At 41.8% G+C, this 14,013-nt stretch overlaps 1 protein-coding gene across 2 annotated transcripts in view; it reads left to right on the top strand.

Annotated features, from left to right (window-relative positions):
• ankha (ANKH inorganic pyrophosphate transport regulator a) overlaps window positions 1-14,013 on the top strand; it is a 26,284-nt gene that overhangs the window by 7,025 nt on the left and 5,246 nt on the right. The window contains exons 1-11 of one of the 2 annotated variants that reach the window (XM_046052157.1): window positions 5,272-5,840; window positions 6,927-7,143; window positions 7,378-7,496; window positions 8,478-8,561; window positions 8,653-8,823; window positions 9,057-9,191; window positions 9,825-9,917; window positions 10,014-10,106; window positions 13,038-13,167; window positions 13,293-13,416; window positions 13,650-13,749. In XM_046052157.1, the coding sequence (XP_045908113.1) occupies window positions 5,745-5,840; window positions 6,927-7,143; window positions 7,378-7,496; window positions 8,478-8,561; window positions 8,653-8,823; window positions 9,057-9,191; window positions 9,825-9,917; window positions 10,014-10,106; window positions 13,038-13,167; window positions 13,293-13,416; window positions 13,650-13,749 (1,362 nt within the window). In that variant the 5' untranslated portion in view covers window positions 5,272-5,744. Of the gene's footprint in view, window positions 1-5,271; window positions 5,841-6,926; window positions 7,144-7,377; window positions 7,497-8,477; window positions 8,562-8,652; window positions 8,824-9,056; window positions 9,192-9,824; window positions 9,918-10,013; window positions 10,107-13,037; window positions 13,168-13,292; window positions 13,417-13,649; window positions 13,750-14,013 lie in introns of those variants that run through there. The other variant, XM_046052236.1, reaches the window with a different exon arrangement.

Genomic DNA, 14,013 nt, shown 5'->3' with positions numbered 1-14,013 from the left:
CAGTGCTTGTATTGATAATTGTTGCGATGAAGATGCCAGCTGTCGAATTTTGTGATCTTGTTTCTGATTTGGGGTCCAGAGCCAGAAGATGCAAGATGATGAACCCCCCATCAAAAAACCTGCAGGAGAGGAGTTAAGAGGGGGAAACATGGAAGAAGAAATTGGGCAAGCAGCCATCATATTCTGAGGGCCTGTCCTTCTTTGTTGTAGTTGTATTATCATTACGCATGATGATGTGTTCTGCAGCAGCACAAGCTGTGTGGAATCTGAGGAGGAACTCCTGGAAAATGAAGAGGTGAGTGTTAAACGGCTGAAGGAGAGACAAACTCAATTGACTGTTAACTCGTGTCAGTGTTCTCTGACTAACGTCTGCTAGTTCCTCTCTCTCTCTGCAGTTTAGTACATGACTAACATGCCAGGATGTGCTCCTTCAGTGACAACTCAGTATCAGCTGCTTTATTTACTGCAAGATCTGTCTGGAAGGGAGACAAGTGGAGCTTTCCACTCCCTGAAATGCAGCTCATCTGTGTGCTTACAAGTCATGTATTTTTTAAAATTTGTCATTTTACAACAGGGTTGGATAACGAGAGGAAGTTTGTAGTTCCCTTTATGCTTGTCACAAAAGCAAACAATATATACTAAATGATATACAGAAACAGAGTTCTGATCACCCTCCTGTCCTGGGCCATGCACATGCTAGCTTGTGGTGTTTTCAGTTAGGATGCTTTTTATTGCCCCTCTGTAAAAGTCAACACAAACTTGGTACAGGAATTTAGCCTTCTTAAGCTTCCTTTCAAGACTGTTGATTTCCTCTGAATACGAAGTCTCATCGTTGTTTGAATTGATGGTGTCGTCCACAAACTCATGTCTCTCATGTCTCAGACTCTCATGTCTGTGGTTGCAGTCTTGGGTGTACAGTATGAACAAGAGGGGGCTGAACACACTGCCCTGGGGGGTTTCGGATGTGTGGCCGCCAATCTAAACTGTCTGGGGTCTGGGGTGAGCAAGTCCAATATCTAGTTGAAATGTGTGGTACTCAGGTCCAGAGTACTTAGTATGCCAATCAGTTTCAGGGATAGTTTACATCCAATTTTTAGCCATGCTAGCAGCATAGCTCGATGGATGGCGTGCGGTTCTCCACTTTGGTCCAGACTGAAATATTTCAACTACTTCACACATTCAGATGACATTTTGTACAGACAATCCTAATGATTTCTGGGGATCCCCTGACTTTTCATATTGCACCAAATACTTGTAAAACTAATGACATTCACATCAGCTTCAGCTGTACTTTGTGTTACCGATTAATAAATGATGTTAACACTCTCCACAAAGATGGTGAATATGGTATACCTCCTACCATGTTAGCATGCCAATGTAGCATTCAGTCACCACTCTGCCTAAACACAACCTCACAGAGCTGCTAGCATGGCTGTAGACTCTTGTTTGAAAGCTGCTCACTAGCTGGTGTTCTGTCTAGATAACAATGATGTTTTTAGGATGCCCATCTATTCGCAAATTGGCATCCAAGTAAACAACTTAATAGCCCCTGTTTTTGCTAAACCTTGTCAGCTTGCTGCTGTGATGTAAACGTGTACTCCAGGACCCCATGACATCACTGCTCGGTGTGGTCAGAGGTGAAACACGTTTGAAACTTTACCAGAAACGGCAGTGAAGCACTGCTGGTCAGCCTGGTGTTAATTTACTCTTTAAGTCAGACAGAAAACCTGAAACGACAATAATAAGACTCTGAAAGGTCAGGGGTTACATTTTTAGACCCATTGGGATCCAGTGTAGTGAATGCTGCTTACGATTGTGCTCCAATAGTCGTCAGCAGCATAAATATCAGTGGTTGAGAAAAACTGGTGATGTGACAGAGAAACCACACTTTCACTAACTCACTGAAGGAGGCGTGCATTAGTGGTGGTGTGTTTAATTTGTGATATTTTATACAGAAGATAAAGTATGTGTTTCTTTTTGAGCATGAAATCTGTGTTGTGGGGCAAATCACCGTTGTCTAGAGTGTCTTCAGATTTCATCAATTCTTTCTGGGGTTTATTTCTGTAAGTAACCAAAAGTGTTTCAAGACAAACATGAGTGTGACGTGTGTGAATGCTTTTTGTGTTTGCTTGTTGTAGGAGAGATGTAGCTGTCTGGGTAAATGGAGTGTGACAGTTATGTGACCAGGTTTGGTTGTTTATAATTTTCTAGGCTGAACCATAGATGGATTACTCAATAGGCCTACTGGGCACAGGCCCAGTGGCCCAAAGGACAGAGACTCTGTATAAAGTTAACATTTCTCTCTTCAAAGTCAAAGAGCTTAATCAGAAGCATGGAGGTCTTGATCATGTTTGGATCCCAACCCTTTAATATTCAGTATCTGCCTACACATAATAATAATAATAATAATAATAATAATAATTAATAATGATAAAAATAATACATACATACAGAAATATAAAAAAATATTATGTACAGGATGTGACAGACGTGTGATATGTAGTAGTAGTAGTAGATAGTGGTGGTAATAATAACAATTAACACAATCTACAATCTATACCTATATTTATTTTTCTATATATCTTTGTTTATTTTGTGTTCACTTTATAGCTGCACAGTGCACATAGGCTAACATAAGTTTATGAATCAATGCAATGTGTAAGCAAGAGAGTGAAATTACCCAGGTCTGAGGATAGGATCTAAATCATTCCCAGGTATTTTTTGCTAGGAGCTGTTGGCTCCTACATGGCCACCAGAGGGTGTGTTGTTTCACCTGAAAACCTGCATTTCATTTCGTTAACAGGGAGATAAATATAAATCTTATTTATATTACATCACAGCAGTATTGCTCTGTTTCCATTGTTCCTCTGTGTGAGATGAGTTAAGCAACATTTTAAGTTTAATTTTAATCACTGTTTTAAGGTATTTTAAAATTCTTCAGTTTTCTCAAAGAAATGATTTTCTTGACAATTCATAGACTTACTGAAGTTAGAGCACTGTCACACACACATCCCAATTACAATGAATGTGAAATTAAAGCAAATAGGTGTTTAGATTAGTGTGATAATATTGTGACATCTGGAAAACTCCTCTGCTAATGTGAACCCCCCCAAAAATTGTTTCCTTCCCCAATATGACCAAACCACATTATATAATAAACTATATAAATATTGCAGGAGGGTTTAATAATCTGGGAAACTTGTGAAAACAGTTTTCCAAGCCATGGAAAATGAATACCAAAATGAACATGTTCAAGCCAATACCAGTGATCTTATCCAAAGTTGCCACCTCCAACCGCAACTGCAGGAATGAACAACACTCTGCTGAACTACATGAAATTATTACATGCCTTTGGTGTGAGAGACCCGGGTTCAATCCCTCACTTTGCCACATCCACCTATGTGTCCCTGAGAAAGACACTTAACCCAAAGTTGCTCCAGAGGCCTGCGATCTCTGACATGTATAGCAATCGTAAGTTGCTTTGGATAAAAGCGTTAGCTAAATGAATAAATGTAAATGTTTTACTGAACACATTCTTTACTCTTATACATACAGATATATATTAACTACTTTAAGGTCTAAGGTTTAGTGCACACAGTTAGATACATGCTGCACTAAACACACTTCTGGATTTGAAAAACCTGCTTGTAAAAGTTGTTTGTTTACTTTCAAAAGGAAACTACAAAAGAAAACCCTGTGTGCATTTAGCAGTAGATGTAATGAAACAACCCTGACATGAAAGAATGACATTGTAGCTTTAGGATTACCCTTGCAAAGTGTACTCGCTGGTAGGGGCTCTTCAGTAAACATCTGACTGCAGTTTAAGCTATGAAGGAGAGGCATGTCTGCCAGTAAAAGGCTGTGTCAACCTCCCTCAGGCACCAGGCAGAGGCACAAACAGCTTTTAACTGAACATTACTCAGGTTGTAAACTTACAGTAAATCACAGCCCTGGTATGTTTCCATTTCATGTGAACTGTACACAGACCATATTAGCATATCTGTGTGTGAATGTGAAAGGGAACGAAGATATGTTGTAGAATGACAATGTGTGACATTAATAGCTAAATAAAACAAGCAATTTAACACAAATAAATGGTCAAACTACAGTTTCTGAGGACAAGCATTAATGTTTATGCTTAAACAAAGGTTGCAAAGGATATATGAAATTTGCACTTTATGTTTTCCACAATTAGATATGTCTGACCAGTGAAACTGCATTTTATTGGTCCTTTGAGCACCAGTTAATAAGTAACTCAATAATTATTTATAGTATGTTTGTCTTTGTAAGGAGTTTGTATACTTCCTGGTTGACTAAAGGCTAAACCAGGATACATTTTTAATTGATTACAATCAAATTAGACTCTAATGGCACAACCACTCCTTTAATGTAAACACTTGATATCACACACGTTACATTAACAACCGCAGTTGTATGTATCAGCTCACACAGGCTATCCCCATATATGGTACAAGATATTAAGGAAAAATAACAACACATTACAGGGTGTGTCCTTCTTGTGTACCCGGTGATCACACACATTTTATACTTTGATTGATTCCGCAATACAGTCAATATTTCATGAGGAATCACATGTTCTAAACAGTTCAGCATATTCAAGTAGATACACACCCACTCACGGATACTTTTTAGCCCAGAGTTTGTGATGCAGATGTGTAAAATTTGCCACGCTGTCAATTTATCAATTTATCATGAATTTGTCTGACAGAGCTGAAAAATGTCAAATGTGATGTGTTAAGTACAGTTTTACATCAGTAAAAATCAGTAAAATAAATAGTAGTTAAGTAGTTGTAACCAATGTTACTTTGTCCACAAGGGGTCAGTATTTCTTTATTTAGTGGCATATCAGGGGTTATCTGTTTATCCTATATGTAGACTAATTTATGTCCTCAGATGTATGCCACAATGTAAATATAAAACACTTGTATGGCACCAAACTACTTTCCTGCGTTTACATACATTTGCAAAAATTAAGTATATTAGGGTGTGTCCCCATGTAAACACAGCTGCCCACTGTTTTATTCAATTCTTTGTACCAGACTCCAGCTACATTTTACATAAATGAGATACTACAAAAAAGAAAAATGATAAATGTGCGTGTGTTTATTCCGCATGGCATGTCAGCTGAAGACCAATCAGAACAATACTATTGTGTAATGTAAACACATATCATGCAGTCCTGCGCGTGTGAGAGAGAGATAATAAAAGCCAGGTTTCGACCGACTAGCTGATGATGTCACGGCCGGGATGCCTGGCCCACGTGCGGGCAGCAGTTGGTTCCAGCATCGGGGAGGGTCGACAACTAACCGGACTTGCGCAGCACAGGCGCAGTCGAATGCGGCGCTGGTAAAAAAAAACCCGAATCCAACCCGTTTCGGATTGTTGCGTTACTTTGTGTAAACCTACACCGGCATAACGTGGGGAACGCTTCCTCGCTCAAATTCGGCGCTGTTTGATATCACCTCGCGTCTCCCCCCACCCCCTTGATGATGACTTGCGAGGAAGATGCGCCGGTCTGAAATTTCCGTTGACCTTCGCCTCAGCTCAGCCGCACCGAAGCTTTGTGAAGCGCTGCCGCTACAGGAGCGCCCCTGCTCCTGCCGCTGCCCCTCACACTCTCGCTAGAAATACAGGTGCTTTCACCGCCTTCTAGCCGATAATTTTCTTTTTAATCAATCAAGCTCGAGGCAGATGCCCCTCGCTCTGTCATCCCGGCTTGTACTATGGTGGAATTTCCATCTCTCAGTCCTTACTGGCCTCTCATCCGCTTTCTGGTGCCTTTGGCGATCACCAATGTTGCCATCGACCTCGGGGAACAGGTAACGTTTCTGTTTTTGCTTGCTGGGTGCGTTGTTTTGTAACGTTAGGTGAAAAAACGCTCAAGACTGCAGCCTTGCCTCTGCTAGCCGCGGCTAACCGCTCTAACGTTTTGTTTATTCCGCCTGTGTGAGATTTATGTTGCCAGACGCTGCAGCCGCCGAGCATCAATGTCTGAGCTCCAGAAAACACCGTTTCTCCACGCTGACACTGAACATGTCGACCGTGTTTTGTCAAAGACGGATCATGTCTTGTGTTGCAGCTAGAGCTAGCTTAGCTGGCAGGCTGAAAGGAGACTGAGGATCTCCATTAGGTTTAATATACATTATTTAGGAAGGAGTGGACTCTTCGCAGCAGAGAAAGGCCCTTGTTTATTCAGAGGAGATATTTTAGTCCCCAGAAGCGTTGAGCTCATGCGGGTTTCTGCGTTATTTATTACCCAGCCTGTCTATGATTCTGTTTGTCTAACGTTACTGATAAGATGATAACTAAATCTGAATCAAGGCCGGGTTGTAGATTAAAGCAGGTTATGGAGCCGGCTTTTAAAAAAATATTCTTTAAATTGGCATATTTTCCTGCGTGGACATTTCCTGTCCTTTCTCAGCGATATGACTGATCTGGTGGTTGCCCTCTCCCAAGAGACCACGGGCAGACTGCATGTGAGGGTAAAAACACACTGAAGCTTGGAGATGTTAGGATTAAGCTTATGTAATGGCTCTGTTAGCTGGTATAAATAGCACACACGGTCCGGCAAAAAAAAGAGAAGAGGCAGCTGTTGTAGTTCTGAAACTGAATGGAAATATTTCTGGGATAAAGTGTTGTGGGTGTTCCCTGTCCAGACATTAAAATGGTATGCACTGCTTTGCACAAGACCAAGGTCTATCTTTTTATTGTGTCTGTAAATCATGCAGGTATTCACTTTTTTTTAATGTAGTGCTGTGGTGGAGTAGCACTTTCCATCTGGTCAGAGATGAAGTTAGGCTAAGTCATGGTCATGTGGGCTGGTCAGCTGCCCAACCCCCCCTCTTACCCTCATGTGCTGTCTCATTCCCCTGACACCTCTCACTCTCATGTAATATCTTTTCCAGGCGCTCAACAGGGGCATAGCCACCGTCAAAGAGGATGCAATTGAAATGCTGGCCAGCTACGGTCTGGCCTACTCCCTGATGAAGTTCTTCACCGGGCCCATGAGCGACTTCAAGAATGTGGGCTTGGTGTTTGTCAACAGCAGGAGGGACCGGAGGAAGGCTGTGTTCTGCATGCTGACCGCCGGGGTCATCGCGTTTGTCCTTCATATCTTGATAGGTGTGTGTTTAAGGGTTGTTTGTGCACACGCGATGACATGCTGTGCTTAAACCGCATCCTGTAAAAGGGAAGTTTTAGTATTTGTGGCAGACCTAAAGTTTCATTTCTGTAGTACCTTCTGACAGCTTTCTTTATAGGGGGAAAATCACAACCCTTGCTGCTCAAAACAATGGAAATAGAGTGGAAATGTTCTCTTTCACTTCTACTCAACTGTGCTCTCTTTTTCCTCTCTAGCTTACACAGATTTAGGATACTACATCATTAATAAGCTCCACCATGTGGATGATTCTGTGGGGCGCAAGACCAGAAAGGCTTTCTTATACCTGGCTGCATTCCCTTTGTTGGATGCAATGGTGAGTGTACACTATAGCAGGATTATTCTACATGAGAAGTCAGACATTTTATCATGCAGGCATGGATTTAAACAGACCTGACCTGGAAATAGCTGGTTTTTAATCTTCTGTCCTTGTTGGCTTCAAGTGATGGCGCTTTAACGTCTGGCTCACTTCCATTTAATGTATGGTTGTCCTCTAAGGCTGGGTATTGGCACTCGATACCTTTTTAAGGTATTGACTGAAACAATCAAGTAGTATCAAAACTTCCCCAGTTTAATGGGGAAAGTCCTGCATCCTGAATCTTTTTTTTTTTGTAACCAGATCTGAAAAAAATGACTTATTATGCAGCCAATCACTGCAAGTGTTCTTCGATTTTAATGCGACTTGTGATTGGCCCAGTACCGCAGCAACTACAATCCATGCAGTCTGTGGTGTGAAACTGAGCGCAATGTGTTTGACGCAGTTGGCAATTTCAGCGTGCCGAGATGCCACCAAAACGTAAAAAAATATGGCTATACTACACGCATGTGGCGTATGATAAAAATAAATGCATGGAAAAACGGCAAGATTATTTCTGTAAAAACTGGGAATACGAGGGACATAAAGCATCTCGTGACACATGGAGAAAAATTCAGGGTGGACAGCTGCTCCCTGTTCAGTTAAAATTACACTGCCCCAGTACATTGGTTTTTTATGCAATAAATACTTAAACTTCTACTTAAACACTTTCAAAATGTATTCCTATAAAAATCATTTGATGGGGTAGAGTGGTGGCATTTTACACAACTGAATGCTTACATTCACATGACGGGTATCGAATGAAATGTAAAACAAACAAAAAAAAAAAGGTATCAAATCAAAATACTCTATTGGTATCACTTTAAGGGTATTGGTACTGGTATCACATTTTTAAACGATACCCACGATACTTTACTGTCATCCAATCTTGCTTTTTAAAATGGCCAGAAATAACACCTGTCCATTGTTGTGTTTTTGAAGGCGTGGATTCATGCAGGGATACTTCTCAAGCACAAGTACAGCGTCATCGTAGGCTCAGCCTCAATATCTGATGTTGTGGCCCAGGTAACCGGATCTAGTCCTTTATTTCATTTGTAGTCTGTGAATTTTGTCGTGTTTTCTTTTTTTTTTTTATTGTCGCTGTTCTTTCCTGCAGATTGTGTTCGTGGCCATTCTCCTCCATAGTAACCTAGAATGCGTGGAGCCTTTACTCATCCCGATCCTTTCCCTGTATATGGGTGCCTTGGTCCGTTTCAGCATCGTCGGTCTGGGTTACTACTGTAATATTCATGACAACATCCCAGACTCCAGTGGACTTGATGTGGGGGTAAGTGCTGCCTTTTTACTGTAAAACTGTTACGTTGTTGTCAATATCTTATGTGAGTGAAAACAGAAATAAACAAGGTGTGTGGACCTCCACCTTACACACGATGCTATCCTGCTGAGCCACCTAAACCAAAGGGCAAATGGAATTGAATTTTGCAGTAATAAAATAAAGACTGAAGCTTTTGTCTTTCCTAAAACATGAGTGATTTATTGGATATGTCTTGATCCCTGCAGGGCGATGCCACTATCAAAAAGATGCTGAGCTTCTGGTGGCCCCTGGCCCTCATCCTGGCTACTCAGCGCATCAGCCGACCCATCGTCAACCTCTTTGTGTCTCGCGACCTCAAGGGGACCTCTGACGCTACAGAGGTGGGTGGATCAGGAATTAAATTCACCACACATTTTACATTGAATCTGGATGTTATTAATAAAGTTGCCAAAAAGTACTTAATAGTAGCTCTAGTATAATTATAGACTATCGTACTGTAAGAGGGGCTTTACAGCTCTGTGATCCCAGAGGAAAAATTTTTCCCTTAAGTCATTGCAGATGAAATGCCAGATGCTAACAACCGCCCTCTGGAGCTTTCTGGTTTACAGAGACCCTAACTACTAGAGACAATACAAAGCTGTTTACCAGAATGAACTGGAAATCATTGACAACACTGGCTGCCAGTGGTTTGGGTGATTCACCATGTCCATGTGGAACTCAGGGCATGATTACACTGAGTGAAAACATTCCCACATGGCGCTACTGTTCCTGCGTTAAAGCCTGACACTGCCCGTTGTTGTTCGGTACACAATAACAAGCTCAAGGCTGCTGTCCAGTCATAAACTTGTGAAAAGCTGCGCGCCACTGGGAAAGTGAGAGAGACATGTTGCTTTCATGTCAGCTATTGTTAGACACCTGTCATTAATTTAGAGGTGTGTGCTGCGTGTGGCATTTTCATCTTTAAAGTGGTGGCGTGCTGATGACTTATGGCTGCCGTGTCTTTGTCATTCCAGGCCGTGGCTGTCCTCACAGCCACATACCCTGTGGGACACATGCCCTACGGTTGGTTAACCGAACTGAGAGCAGTGTACCCTGCCTTTGACAAGGTAATTCAGACTCCCCCCTACTAGTGATTGCTGCATTGATAACAGTTTATTCCAGATTGGTTTGCTTACGCCGCTAATACTTCTCTTAACCAACAGAACAATCCCAGCAACAAGATGAACGCGGGCACCCCTGTCACCAAGACACACATTAAAAAGTTTATATTTGCCTGTCTGGCTCTGTCACTCACGGTAAGATGAGATTTTAGTCATATAATTTTACTGGTTATGTTCTCAGAATATGGCGTTAATTAATCCCTACAGAATAATCTGCAACAATTTTGATAATCGATTAATCGTTTTAGTCATTTGTTAAAACTGCTAAAAACTTCTCTAGCTTCTCAAATGTAAGGATGCACAGCTTTTCTTTGTTTCATTATAAATGAAAACTTGGATTGCTTTGGGTCTTTGGGTCAAAATTTGAATACTTCTTTGGCTCTGCAAAGCTTTCAGAGGCATTTTTTACCATATCTTGATTTTTATTTTTTATTGCCAACACAATGTATTAAAAAATTGCAGCCCTTAGGAGGTTGATTGAAATTATAAAAATATTCAGGGAGGTTGTAAGTCTTTTTCTGCACATACTGATGATATTCGAATCTGTGCAACAAAAGATTAAGAAGTTGAAGACGCACCACCAACATGCAGGATGTCTTCCCCAAAACACAACACACCTAGACTTTGTTTACATGTTTCACAGATTAGAAGATAGCGTGTGTCAGTCTGGGTACAGCTGTATGACTGACATAACCAGTCCAGTGAAACATGTTTGACATAATTTTTGCAAAGCTTGCCAAAGTCACTGCTGTCAACTGTCAATCGAAAGTTAATTGGTGGTACAGCTGTATATTAATGTTCAAAGTGATGGGGGTTCACAACTTAGCTGCGGGAGTGCTGAACCTTTCCTTTGCCGTCCTGAGGCAGTTTCAGGTTGCACAGAGAAGGAGACACATTAGGCTGGAATTTGTGAAGAGGCTTTTGTGTCCCCCACTGCCCAGCACTCTCAAGTCTTAAGAGCTTAATAAAACAGACATTCACATAAAACGTATCAGTTAACGCATTCCAAAAGTAAGTAATAAGTGCTGCAGTTACTTTGTGTGTGCTGCTGCTGAGTGCTTTTGTTTTACATGTTTGGATAATTATGCCAGTGGATCTGCAAGAACACTTTATGGTCCAGTCTCTCAGATCATATTTGCCTTCAACGTTAACACTACGATGCAAAGCGGATTTCTGTAAGTAAATATTAGCGTTTGCCCCTGTTAGTTGGCTTAGCAGACAAGCAGGAAGTTTGTGGCCAATGTTGGGTTTTTTTAAGGAGGAGGAGGAGGATAGCACACCAGATGTGGAATCCCAGAGCTGTAAACATGTATGTGGGGGTGTGTGCTCAGCACAGCACAACAGGAAGATAGGTATGCCTTGTGTTGGTGTTACATAAGCTAGCAGCCCTCATGTCAGGCCTTGTTCTGGTTACAGATGAAGGAAAGACAACAGAATGAAAAACAGCAGAGGAGGTAGACGGACGTGTATTTGAGAAAGGAACTGAGTAATGTTCTGTAACAAATAACTTAAGAAAACAGACAGTGAGTGTGGAGTGTCACCTTGTTTAGAGACACCACAGCTGAGTCAGGTGAGACAGCGGTTTGGTTTGAGCCACACAAATGAGTTATTGTGGGCTTCCATCTAGCTAAAATAATGATAGATGGTAAGGTGTTACCAAATGAAATCATCAGCTGCAAGTAATCTATTCTTATATTTTGGTTGACGGGATCAAAAAACGCAAAACCACATGAAAGGCTTTTGCGCAATTGATCATTTCCTATTTAATATGTAATTGTTGAAGAAGAGTGAGACAGTGTAATGTTTACAGAACATTTTAGTTTCAGTGTACTCAAAATTTTTATTGTAGAGGTTTCGTCTTGTGCTGTGTGTCATCCTTTCTCCCGCCCGTACTTTCTCTCACCATGAAATTTAAAATGTCAGCAGCATAAAACTAACATAAGCACCAGTCCATCTCAGAGGGAACGGTAGCACTGGAGGACCGATGACCAGTGCCTGTAAAAGGAGTTAAGTGTCATCCCCAGTCAGAAAGGACCCGGTTTTTCTGATGTTACATAGTGCCAAGCGACATACTCAGTTAAAGTGAGTTGGCCATCAATCAAATTCCCCAGATTTCTTGCAGACTTTGTTGGTAAGAGCAAGGTGTAGCTGAACTGGATACTAATGTTGTGCTGAACAGAAGGACATGCTGGAATCACCAACTTAGTCAATGAGAGCTTATTGACTGAGATCTGCGCTGAGACAGTAGGGTCGTCTGGCAGGAAAGAACGACAGAGCGGGGTATTATCAGCATAGCACTGTTAAGGAAAACAATGTGAGCAGATGAAATAAGCTTAATTGACAGCAGACTGGCAGTTCCATGGACCATGTGAAAAGTGAGTGAGGACTGCTGGGGATGTTTTTTTGCCTAGAGGAGAGATTTGCGTTGGCGTTAAATGACAGGAATATTCTGGAAACGCGTGTAGAGAAGAGGTAGGCAGGATTGGGAGGTCTGGTAAGACAGCTTCTCGGGGTACAGGTAGATTCGCAGGTCTTTACACAAATAAGGTTTTAACACAGGAGGGGCTGGACATCAGGACTGACGCTTCACCATTGTCCATTGTTTAAAACTGGAAAAAGTGCCAAGGGCCAGACATCACAAACACAGATGTTTTGCTCACAGTGTGAGTGGGGTGACTGAGTTAGCAGTGTGGTGGGTCAAAGCAGAACCAGAAAAAGATGTAAAATAAGGGCAGACAAACTATCTTTCTCGTTTTGAACAAACTGATGTAGTATTCATGTTCAGATCAGACGCGTTTGTACCTCTGTTTAGCACTCGCTATCATGCTAATAGCTTTGAGAGGCTTTGGTCGTGATGCACGTGCCTCTGCAACTGCTTTTAGAAACAATAACATTGTCCGTCATGTTTGCTGGCTCGCTTGTTTTATGTGAATTTCAAAGGCCCACATTCAAGCCGAAACCCCTTGAGTTAATGAACTAATGTAATCTAATGAGGCGTGCTGGAGCGACTCTATTGTGGTGCAGCGAACGCAAAAATTAATTTGCTTTTGTTCATTTTGTGTCCAGCTTTGCTTTGTGGTGTTTTGGAGTCCTCATGTATCGGAGAAGATCCTGGTTGATGTCATTGGAGTGGATTATGCTTTCGCTGAGCTGTGTGTGATCCCGCTCAGAATTTTCTCCTTTTTTCCTGTGCCAGGTAAGACACTTGATTAGATGTTTTTCAGCATCAGTGTCCCGCTTGATTTTTTCCTTCCTGCTATAGCTTTAACCAGGGCGTAGCTTGGACCAGTGGGGTGATGTTTCCACTTTGTGTGTTTGCAGTGACTGTTCGGGCTCATTTGACTGGATGGCTCATGACCCTGAAAAAGACCTTTGTGCTGGCCCCCAGCTCAGTTCTCCGCATCATTGTCCTCATCACCAGTCTAGTTGTGCTGCCTTATATGGGGTAAGTCAACACTTCAGAGAACACTGTCAGGGTCACAAAGGTCAGCACTGTGACTCAGGCTTACTGTGTTATGTCATACAGTATTGTGTGTCCTTCTGGTAAAATGTATGTTCTTCTTTTTTATTCCTGAAAGGAGGAGGCTTCACTTCAACACTCCTAAAACTGTAAAATCATTCTGGACAAAAGGCAGCAGCAGCGACTGAAAACTTCACACAATCCTTTTTGTATTTCAGGGTTCACGGGGCCACACTTGGGGTTGGATCCCTCCTGGCCGGTTTCGTAGGGGAGTCGACAATGGTTGCCATAGCAGCCTGCTATGTTTATCGACAACAGGTGAGGACACTTACCATACACTTACGTACCCTCCACTACAAAGGAAGTTTAACCTACTCCGATTTAAATTTGGGGGTTATCAAAGGAAATAAGGAGTGTAAAGAAACATTAATGGTCAACTCGTAACACCGTTGCGGCCCTGCTGACAGAGTAAATTCGTAACTTTACAGTGTTCTTGTTGCATGACTCTTCTTTTATCTGTGATATGGAGAGAGGGGTAATGAGCCAAGGTAAAAGTGAGATTTAAGTGGTAAGTATAAGAGA

The sequence above is a fragment of the Micropterus dolomieu genome, linkage group LG01 (assembly GCF_021292245.1).
Source record: "Micropterus dolomieu isolate WLL.071019.BEF.003 ecotype Adirondacks linkage group LG01, ASM2129224v1, whole genome shotgun sequence".
Taxonomy (NCBI): Eukaryota; Metazoa; Chordata; class Actinopteri; order Centrarchiformes; family Centrarchidae; genus Micropterus; species Micropterus dolomieu.
The sequence above is the reverse complement of the archived record's forward strand: the minus strand, read 5'-3'. Positions and strand labels throughout refer to the sequence as shown.